General features: G+C 63.7%; 1 protein-coding gene across 1 annotated transcript in view; it reads right to left on the reverse strand.

Annotated features, from left to right (window-relative positions):
- TSNARE1 (t-SNARE domain containing 1) overlaps positions 1 to 11,138 on the reverse strand; it is an 88,719-nt gene that overhangs the window by 4,108 nt on the left and 73,473 nt on the right. The window contains exons 11-12 of the mRNA XM_077750019.1: positions 1,513 to 1,585; positions 4 to 347 (exon numbers count right to left, since the gene is read on the reverse strand). Of these exons, the coding sequence (XP_077606145.1) occupies positions 4 to 347; positions 1,513 to 1,585 (417 nt within the window). The remainder of the gene's footprint in view (positions 1 to 3; positions 348 to 1,512; positions 1,586 to 11,138) is intronic.

An 11,138-nucleotide genomic window follows, 5' to 3' on the forward strand; every position in this document is an offset into this window, starting at 1 on the left:
CGCCAGCTTTTTGCGCACGGCCCCACGCAGGTCCCGCCACTTGTGCTTGAGGTCGCCCAGGTCCCTCCGGCAGTAGCCCAGGGCGTTGACTGCCTGCAGGATCTTGCTCCACACACAGTGCTTCCGGGAGGGCGTGGCCCGCAGCGCCCCGAACAGCAGCGGGTAGTGGCGGGCCACCCTCTGCACCAGCACCTCCGTCTCCTGGGGGCTGAAGTTGGGCTTCCGCGTCTTGGTGCGGGAGTGAGGGCCCTGCCGCAGGGGTGCACGCCCCTGCTCGGACCGGGGGGCCACCACAGCTGGCTCTGGGCTGCAGCTCTGCCGGCACTCAGCCCTGCCGCTGCTGGACCCTGGAAAGGCACCCGAGGCTGAGGGGGCAGACAGGCCGGGCAGCAGAGTACCCCCAGCCTCGCGGCCCCAGGCATCCACTGTCCCCACAGAAGTGCACGCGGGCCCCTGGCTGCCATCCACCACGGCGGGCTCGCCTCCACCGGCACACGGTGGGATGCCGAAGTCCCAGCTACCCTGGTCCCCAGGCCCTGGCCCATCCATCTCCCCTTCCCCACCTGAAGACGGCCCTCCCGATCAGCCCGTCACTGGGACCGAGTGACCATCTGGGTGACGTGTGGGTGTCCGTCTGCAGTGGACACACCCTGCGCACCCAGGACAGCGAGCCAGAGGTGGAGACAGAGGCGGCGGCAGTGCTGATGTGGACAGGCGGGAGGGGTGAGGAGGAGGGGCCCCCAGGCAGGCGCCTGTGGAGAGCGTGCCTCGAGGGCCTGCTGGAGCAAAGCCTTCCTGCAGCCCAGCCTCCAGGAAGGAGGGAAGGGCAAGCCTGCTGGGTGGCGGCCCCACCCTCCCCTGGGGGTGCAGCACAGCCACAGCCATGGGGACTCGACCCAGAACCTTGGAACGGGGGTGCAGAGGCTGCCTGGGGGCTGACTGTGCTGGCCAGCGGCTCCGGGTACCCCACGCCTCTGGGCCAGAGAGCCACGGTCTCTCCCCCACGCACTAGGGGGCCCAGGCACACAAGCAGTAGCAGGCCGAGGGGGACCGAGGTCCTCATGTGGAAGGAACAGAACCAGAAGGGATGCCAGCCTGCCCCTGGCACAGCCCTGCCCCCACCATGCCCATTTCCCAAGAAGTGGCCCCTCTAGGGTGACCCTGGGCTCCAATGGGCTCTCTGCTGGGGCACCTGCCACAGCCTCGACCCCTCCCACACCCAGGACAGTTGGTCCTCGCCCTGGGGAGTCCTGGGGTGGGAGGAAGGCCCAGGGCGGGAAGCATGGAAGCCCGGGCTCTTCAATGAGCAGAATGGGTGGGCTGCCCTCTTGCATGAGGCTCCCCAACCCCAGCCTTCCTGAGGGGCTGGGGAGGCCTGGGGACACAGGGAGGGAGGGCGGCAGATACTCAGACCCCTGGAACTGCTCTGGGTCCCATTCACCCAGGAGGCAGCCCCGCCCACACCTAGGGGAGAGGGCAATGGGCTGTATGGCAGGTGGCCCAGATACCTACCAATGGCATCTCCTTGCTCTGACACCACGGAAGCCAAATCTTTGATGATCTGATTTACATCCAACAAGTCACTCTGTGGAAACAAGGAGGCAGGTGTTAGGTGCAGTGAGCAAGCGCACGGACATCAGGGCGCTGAGTGAAAGCCAAGAAAGCCCAAGGTCCCCCCCGTACCAAGTCAGAGACAGGGCTGGGATCTCAATACTGTTTCCTGACTCCAAGGCCAAACCCCAAGGTCTCTGAGAGTCCCAGGGCTGTAAGCCCCTCACGGGGACAGAGGACCCCAGCTGGCTCTTGGAGGGCTGTAGTCGAGCACAGTCTGCACCTCCTACAGGCCCATCAGTGCTGTAGACGCCTTGTTGCCCAGACCTGCTTTGGGCTCCCTGACAGAAGGATGGTCCCTTTCTCTCTGCACAGCCGCCACCCGGCACAAGCCAGCACGCAGGTGCTACTCAATAAGTCCTGAAGCAGCAGGATGGATGGATGGATGGATGGATGGTTAGATAGATACATAAACGGATGAGTGGATGGCAGATGAATAATGGATAGATAGACAGACAGATGGTAGATAGATGGATGCATGGATAGACAATGGATGAGTGGGTAGGTGGATGGACAGTGGATGGGCGAATGAACAGATGGTGGGTGGGATGGTGGATGGATGGTAGATGGATGGATGGATGGATGGATGGATGGATGGATGGGTGGTGGATGGATGGATGGATGGGTGGATGGATGGGTGGGTGGGTGGTGGATGGATGCATGGATGCATGGGTGGGTGGTGGATGGATGGATGGATGGATGGGTGGATGGATGGGTGGGTTGTGGATGGATGAATGGTAGATGGATGGATGGATGGATGGATGGATGGATGGGTGGGTGGGTGGTGGATGGATGGATAGATGGGTGGCAGATGGACGGCAGTCCGACTGCTGCGGAAAGACTGAGTGACTTCATGAAGCTAGTGAACAAGATGAGGAGTAGAAATCTGGACGAGGAGGATGTGGGGTACCCCACTCAGCCATGCCTTGCATCCTCCATGCTCCCCAACTGTCTTAGCTCCATTTTCCAGGAAAGAAACAATGATGCTTGTGAAGGACATGGCCACACCACTCACGAGCCACATGCTGGAGGCATGTCACACATCATCACTGTCATACCTGGCAGCACCCCGAGACCAGGTCACAACACTCATCTGACAGTAAACGCTGTGGGCACTCAAGAGGGTCCATGGCCTCCAGGGCCTCTCAAAGAGGAGGGGCCTGGGACTGGCACCCATGCCCACTGGCTCCAAGGCCATGCTTTTTCTGAATGCCGTCCTGAAGGGAACAGCTCCTCCACCAGGCAGCCAGGTGCCCCGGGCAAGACCGTTCACCTCGGAGCCAGGCTTCCTCACCTATCACGTGAGCAAAACCAAAGCTTCCTCCTTGGGTGCCTGGCGTGTGGTCAGGGTTGAGCCCCAGGTACAGAAGGCTCCTCCAGGCCAGTGAGGGGGGGCGGGGGTGAGAACCCTGCCCCAGGCCCACCCACTCTACTGCTCATTCCAGAATCCAGATCGATTTCCAAAGGGATCATTTCACCCACTGCAAAATATTACAGGGAAATTCACTTTCTTTTTAGGAGTGTTCTGGGAAGTGAAGCAATTAGCATGATCTCAAAGCCACGTGTGCTCTCAGCTACAACTCAGGTACAAGTCTCACCATAGTGCGGGCAGACGGCCACCCTGCGGGAACGCGGCCTGTGGCCGGGAGGGTGGCAGCCAGTGTGGAGTCTGTGGGTCTTGGCACTGGGAACTGCAGCAGGTGGGTGGGTGCTGGGTGGCCTGGGTGAATGGGCCTGGGCCCATTTCTGGGGTCTCGGTCACCACAGCCTCCCCTGAGAGAGGCCACTGGCTGGGGGTTGGGGCAACCTAGGCTCCATCCTAACGTGGAGATGTCAAGGTCACAAGATAAAGGCTGTAGGCCCAGTGGGACCTCAGTCTGACTGCCTGCCACTCAGATTCCCCGGTTCCCACCCCAACCCTGTCAGAGGCTGGGCACAGACCAGCCACACCCAACCCTGACCTTGCCACTGAGGCCTCTCTCACATGAGCCTGGCCCTGAATGCACTTGGACTTGGACTCTTGGGGGCCTCTCTAAGCTAACTCGGTCTCCCATATTGGGTGTGAGCACGCCTTCCGGTACTCCCACTCTGCAGACAGGTCAGACAGGGAAACCAAGTCGCCAGCAGGTGGGGGGACTCTCTGGAGGGCGTGTGGCTGATAAATGCTGGAGCAGCAACACCTGACCCAGGTTAGCACCCACCTAGACGGCACCGTGGCAGTGACACAGGGAGGTCACCTGGTGCGGCCGCCTGCACAGCTGGGATCACTGTGCATGTATGGGGTCTCTTCCCACTGGCAGGGGCCACTGAGGGCCACCCCAGCCCTGCCTGGCCCACAGGGACATGGCCTTGGCAAAGGAGAGGGCGAAGAGGGACGCTGTGGAGCAGGGAACGGAGCCCGGGGCCCCCGCAGGGTCTGGCGGGGTAGGGGTGGCCGCAGTACTGTTGCTAGCACAGCGCCGACCCCAGTAACCTGGGACAGGCCCGGATGGAGCAGAGTCCCCAGTGCGGCCCGCATCCGGGACGTCGGGGGAGACCTGCCTTGAAGATGTGGCGGCCAAGGCCGTCTTCCTACGTGCTGCAAACACACTCCTGCNAAGGAGCCCTCCCGGCCCGGCATCTCAGGTGGGGGTGCCCACCCGGGTCCCTGCCCTCGCCCCCAGCCACGGCCGGGCCCACAGGTGGGGCTCTGACCAAGCGGCAGACAGAGCCACCTGGGCCTGCTGCCCGCTCCCGGCTGGCCCGGCGGACAGGCAACCCACAGAGGCGGCATGTCTGCTGGCACGAGCGGAAGTTCTGGAGCCCTAGGTGCCCGGTGCGGCAGCATGGAGGAGGTGGCCTCATGTAGGTGACCCGCGCTGCACCACGCGTCGAGGGCGCCGGCACCTCAGGGCTGCATGCCTGGGAGGTTCCCACTCACTGGCCCCTTGGTCGTCAAGGTCACCTGTCACACACACCCTTTTTTCAAAATGCCCAGCACTCAGACCTCTGCCCCCTGCCTGCCCCTGAGCGCACAGCTCAGTTAACGCTGCAGGAGCAAGGCTGGCCCTTGTCCCCAGCAGACCGTCCTGAGGCTCTGCTTCACCCCCCAGACCCGTGACACATGATGCTCAAAGTGACGCACTCAGTGACGCGTAAACAGAACGTTATCCATCCTGAGCAGCCGCTCAGGCTGGGCCCCGGGCAACAGTGACGCTGAGAACTGCCCCCTCCCCACCCCTTCTGCGCTCTGGAAAATGCCCTCTGCAGAGAACCCCTCCCCGTGTGACTTAGACCCATTCCCCACATGGGACAGACTCAAGGACACCCCCTTGTTCACCTGCGACCAGGCCAGACCCACCCTGTGCAGAACGCTCACGCCCCCGGCCTGTCAGGACGAAAGGCCTGGGAACCGAGCCCAGTTTGTCTCCCACCCAGGCCTGGACACCTGCTGACCCAGACCCCCCCCACCAGCCTCCACCAGACACAAGGGGACCCCCACACCCCTGCTCTGGGGGTGTCTGCACATCCGAAGGCCCGTGTTCTCCTTACTGGAGAGAGCCCCTCATGACGATCCTTTGGACTAAAAACACTCCGTGCTCAACAAAGTAAGCGAGTCCTGTTGGGAAGGGACAAGGGGTGTGAGGGTGCCCCGAGGCCCCACGTGCTGCCGCTGGCCTCTGCCAGGGCTGAGGGCTGCGGGCACGGACGCGGGAGGGCAGGGACGCCATGAGGGGGCTGGGCTGACTGCCGGGCACCTGCGCAGGGCCAGCCTCAGGAGGTAAGCGGGACGCAGGCACCCATCCTGAGCAGCCGACAACACTACAGGGAGGGGCTGCGTCCTGATGGCTTCCCTGCAGGGACCGCCCCCACACACGCCGTCCCCCTGCAGGGCACCCCCCACATATGCTGTCCCCCTGCAAGGCCCCCCCCACAGGCCAAAGCCCTGGAGGCCCCCCCNCTGCAGGGCCCCCCCACACACAGGTCGCCCCCCCGTGCGCCTGGTGCCGTGGCTCCTGCACAATGGCCCACAGGCGCTGGGATGTCCCAGCAGGGCAGGGCTTGTGTCCCATTCACCCCAGCGTCCAGAGGCTGTTTGCAGAATGGATGGGGTCACAGGACCAGGGGGGCTCTGGGGACAGAGCCCCCATGTGCTAGGAGAGGGGGGGCCCACGAGAGGAAGCAAAGACGGGCAGCCCCGGCGGCGGCGGCGGGAGGCAGCACGCAGAAAGGGAACATCTGGGCGCAGGCAAGTGACACCGACAAGTGTCCCTCCAGTCCCTGTACCGGGCGCCCGGGCAGGCCTCACTCAGCTCCCGGAGGAGGACGCCAAGGGCAGGTGGGCCCAGCTCCCAGGCAGGCCCAGGGGGCACGCCGGGGACTGGATCCCACCAGGAGCCGGGGTGGGGGCCGCGTGCAGGCCCAGCTCGGGGCCCAGCTGCTCACGGCCTGAAGGAAGGTGGGCTTGCACCGTGGGGGGCCCGGAAGCCCCCAGAGCCGCCTGGGGCCAGTGCCCGCCAGGGACGTCAGGCGGCAGCGGTGCAGTGCGCGAGGGCGGCAGGCGCTGGGAGCCGTGCGCCCGGCGTGGGCACCCGAAAGCGGGAGAGTGGGCGACGGAGAGACTCGAAACACCTCAACTTAGTAAATGTTTAAATCATGCCGTTATTTTCCTGATTGCTTCTAAAACCAGAGCTCATTAAAAGCTCTCACGGAATCTTCTTGTTTGCTGGCACCACGGAATAACAACCTTGCACGGGATGTAACAAAACCTTGATAAGTGTGTGCGTGCGTGCGTGCGCACGCACCTGTGTGTTCCCTTCACTTTTAAGAGCGAAAAGAAAGAAAATGCCCCTGTGCTTTTTCTATTACACGATCTCTTATAATTAGATTCTTGGCAACCATCCGCCTATGAACACAACTGTTCCGGTTAATGGAACAGCCAAACTTTACTGATTTATTCCCATATTTATAGGTATCAGCCACGTCACCCCTCCCCGCCCCCCGCCTTCTGGCTGCACAGTGCCACCTTCGGGGGGTGGGGCCCACGCTCTGCCTCATGCCCGGCCCCCTCCCTCCCAGCCCTTCCAGGCAGCCATGGCAACAGAGCAGCTGGTTGCTGGGCCAGGTGACGGGCGGCTCCAGAGGGGGCGGGAGCGCCGGTCCTCACAGGGGAGACTGGGTAAGGTGGGCATGCATGGTGCGGGGCCAAGACGGCTGCCCGGCCCGGCGGGCTGCCCAGGCCAGGAGCAGACAGACCCCAGGGCTCCAGCTCAGTCAGCCAAACCAGCGCCTGGCAAGCCTGCCACATGCTGGCGACGGCTAGGGGCACGTGCCCGTCTCCTTGACCTCCCGCCACCCCGGAGACGAGGTACTGCCCTCCCTCGAGACGGGAAGAGCCAGCCTCAACCAGGATTCGGTGGCTGTGGGCAGGCAGAGCTGGGGCTCCTTCCACTCCTGGCACCTGGGCCCTCACCCCCCGCCCCCCGGTGACCGCCTGCATCCTTCCCATCTGGGAGACAGGCCGAGAGGCAGGGGGCACACGCTGCAGCCAGCACAGCCCCACTCCTGAGTCAGGCAGCTTGGGCTCGAAGCCCTGCTCTGCCACACACGAGCTGCGTGGCCAGGCCAAGTGACGTGGCTTCTCTAAGCCTCCGCTCCGTCTCTGATAAAATTGGAACACAGGAGTGCTCACTCTCACAGAGCTCTTGTGGGGGCTGATAAAATGATGCATATAAATAAAGACAACAGAGCCCTCTTATTAACTCACAGATACGCTGTGGAGTCCCAACATTTAAAACTTACTCATCCATCCACCTCCCATCCATCTATCTACGCATTCCCCCAACGACCCATCCATCCACCTACACACCATCCATCTGTCCGTCCATCTATCCATCCATCTCTCCATTCACCCCCCCATCCATCTATCTACCCGTTCTTCCAACACCCCCGACAACCCATCCATCCATCTACCCCCATCCATCCATTCGTCCGTCCATCCACTCACCTGTCCACCCACCATCCATCCGTCCATCCCTCCATCCCTCATCCTTCCACTCATCTATTCGTTGGTTTGAGGAACAGGCATCAGGTGTACAGATAGCATCTTCTGTCCTTCGTGGAGCTGGGACTGCCCCGTAATGACTAAACACGCAAGGATCCTTGCCTCTGTGGGGCCTCATTCTCACGAAGCAAGATAAATAATGAAATAGCACATTGAACAGTACGTTAGACAAAGAAGAGGGTGACCGCAATTCTAGGTGGGCAATGTTTCAGTCAAGACCTGAAGGTAAAAAGGAGTAAGTTGCTCGAGGGTCTGGAGAAGCAGGTCCCGGGTCAGAAAGTGCCAGCGCGTGGAAAGAGCCAGGGCAGCTGGTGGACAAGGGCTGTGCACGGAAACTGTGGCAGAAAGTGTGGTCCACGAAATGGTGCCAGGGGCGGGGGGATGCAAGGAGCTGCACCTCTCAGATGGCCACCCCCTCAAGCCTGCTGTCCTCCTACAGAGGGGCCCTGGCCTGCCTCCACCGAGGGGTGGGCCCGGACAGGCCCCTGTAACTGCCATAACCAACAGCGCAGAGACGAGGCTGTGTGCTCCCAAGGCGAAGTCACAAAGCACCACAGACTCTTCGCGTTAAGCAGCCGGGAGCACCCCGGCCCCCGGAGACAGCAGAACCTCCTCCCCAGGGACAACGCCGGCACCTGGAAGGCCCACCTGGCCATCACCGCCTTGGCACCTAGGCTCTCGGCCGACCTCACACCTCAGTGACGGAGGGGCCTCCCCCTGGGGTGAACCCCCCCCCCCCAATCAGCAGCAGGCCACACAGGCTGGGCAGGGTCTGAACTGGGGCAGGGGCCTCAGAGGAGCTCCTCAGGGTGGGCCAGGAAGGGCCGCGTCTGCTCTGGCTCTGCCCGGAGGGACGTCCCTGCCGGGCAGCTCAGCGCTGCAACACACTGTCACCTGTGGGCTGACAAAGATCCTTCATGTCCCCTTAACCCTTTCAGGGAGAGACTGGTGGCACTGTCCCATCTTACAGATAAACTAAAGCTTCCAGAAGACCTCAGGGCTCCTGTGGCCAGGCAGTGGGATGGCTGGGGCCCCGGGCCAGACTTCTACTTCCCCTCTGTGACCACGAGATGCCCAAGGCCAGCCATCCCCTCCCCACAAGGGAATGAGGAAGCTTCCAGCATGTCCACAGCGGCCTCTCCTGCCTGCACCCCTCTCCCGGCTCTGGCCTGCGCGCTGCCTGCGGTGAGGGGCTGTTCTTCCCGCCATGGGCCACCGCTCTGGTGGTGACAGGCCACGCTGGACCACAGGGGGTCCTGGCCGCACTGTGAGGACAGTGGGAGCCCTGTTGCCAGGAGAAGGGAGGGAGGGGCGTCCTCGCCCGGCCCTGGAGCACAGCGTCCTGGACACCCCCCCCCATGCCTCCCAGGGAGGGAGCTCGGCCGACGGCTTGGGAGGCACCTTCCTGCTACTGACCCTGAGCTCCACCTGAGGCCAGCAAGGTGCCCCCAGGGGTCCCCACAGCCCGTTAACTGAGGTTCCCCATTTCTCACAGTCCCGTAGGACCAGGAAAGGGGTTCAGAGAAGGGACCTGAGGCTAGAAGGGGCGGGAGAGGTTGTGGCTCGGAGTGCCAGCTCTGCCCAGGCCAGCCTCGCTGTATGTGCTCTGCTGCCGAGGACACGGCGTCAGTGGGCACAGGAAGCAGGGACTCACCCCTGGGGGCCAGGCTCTCCGGAGAGGAGGGTGGGAGGGGAGGGGTTGGTCGGCAGCGCGGCACTGGCTCTGGCGTAGGCACAGCTGTGGTGGACAAGGCCTAGGGGCAGAGCGGTCCACCTCGGGTCAGGGGGGCAGCAGCTCCTGGAGGGTGTGCCTCGTGGCTCCTGCTTCTGCCCCCCCCCGCCCCCCACTGGGAGCCCCTCCGGAGTCAGAGCCCCGCCCAGTCAGAGCCCCGCCCTGATACCCCTGAACTCCCACTGGGACAGACGCAGTCCTTCAGGCTTCTCTACTGACAGGGCCGCTGGCCCGGACACTGCCCGGCACCAACACGGGCCCCAGCGGCCCTGACGCCCTGGCCCCTGGAGCCCTGGGAGGTTTGGGGTCACCTAGGGCCTGGCCCATCTGGGACCAGTGTCAGGAAGGAGCCTTAGGCTCAGAGGCCAGAGACCACCTGCCTCCAAACCAGGGGCAAGAATGTGCCCCAGGGAGACAGAGAGAGAGATCTGTGCAAAGGGGGCCACGCCCCAGCCGCCTCCATCCCGTCGGAGGGACCCGCCTGCCGACCTGGCTCTTGCAAGTGTGCTGCTCACCTCCCCCAGGAGGGGACCCAGCAGCGTGGCCTCCTCCCTCAGGAAGGGGGGAAAAGTCCTGACTCCGTGAGCTTGTGCCCGGGCTGGCAGGGCTCCCTCTGCGGGTGCCCGGCTCCTACCCTGCGCCTCCTGCTGGGAAGGGCCATCCCCAGGGCAGTGAGGCTCCTGGCACAGCCAGGCACAGCTCTCTGTGGGTGGGTGTCCCCAGGGCTCTCCCTCTCGACCCTAGTCTCCCCATGGGGAGCAAAAGGGACGGCCCCCAGCCCAGCCTCCAGGCTGTGGGCGAGTGTCTGGGGCAGGGGTGTCCCAGGCTAGCCCTACGGTGCGGCCCTGCGGCCCTCCTCTCACACTGCCCGACTCCAGCAGCCCTGAGGACAGCGGGCCGGCGCTCCCCACAGGGGGACTCTGAGGCCCAGGGAAGGCGGGGGGCTGCCACAGGCCTGCCAGCACTTGGTGGCAGGAGGATGGAGTCCAGGCTCATAAGACCAGCGGTCAGGACGGAGGACAGCTGAGTCCAAGCCCGGGGACAGCGGTGCTAAGGTCACCTGTGAGCAGGAAGAAGCAGGGCTGAGCAGAACAGGAGACAGCAGGGAACAAGGGGCGGGGCGGGGCGGGGCGGGGCCGCCCTGTTCCAGGCCCAAGCACTTCTGCAGAGGTGGAAGCTGCAGAGATGGACGGAAGCTAAGGGTCGAGGGACAGGGCATCCAGCTACCTGGGCCAGCGGTCTGGGCACGGACACAGGGACGCTGTCGGGGGGCCGGGCAGGGAAACGACACGGGTGATGGCACTAAATCAGTGGGGCTCCAGGCCCCCATCCCCCTCCTGGGCAGCAACATTGCCAAAAAACAGGTCCAGGGTTGGGCAAGCAGGCAGGGACCCGCCGGGACAGTGAGCCGAAAGCCAGCAGCTGACGGCCCTGGTGGGCAGGAGCAACTTCCCACGTGGGAGCCACTAAAGGGTGACAGGCTGATTACAGGGGTCCTTACCCAGCCTGGAGGAGAGCGGCCTGGACATGGGTGTGGGACACAGGCCTCTATGGCTCGGAGGAATGACCACTGTGGTGTATGGTGTCGGGGGCGGGGGGGGGACCTGGCCACTTGCCTGGATTCATGCAACAACTGTCAAGCAAGCTGCTGAGGGCCCTGGGGATTGGGCCGGACAGCCAGCAGCTGAGGCTGGACAGGCTGGCAAGCAGAGGAGGGGCAGAGGGGAGACGGGGGTGGGGGGGGGCAGGTTG

The sequence above is a fragment of the Crocuta crocuta genome, unplaced genomic scaffold (assembly GCF_008692635.1).
Source record: "Crocuta crocuta isolate KB4526 unplaced genomic scaffold, BGI_CrCroc_1.0 scaffold119, whole genome shotgun sequence".
Classification (NCBI taxonomy): domain Eukaryota; kingdom Metazoa; phylum Chordata; class Mammalia; order Carnivora; family Hyaenidae; genus Crocuta; species Crocuta crocuta.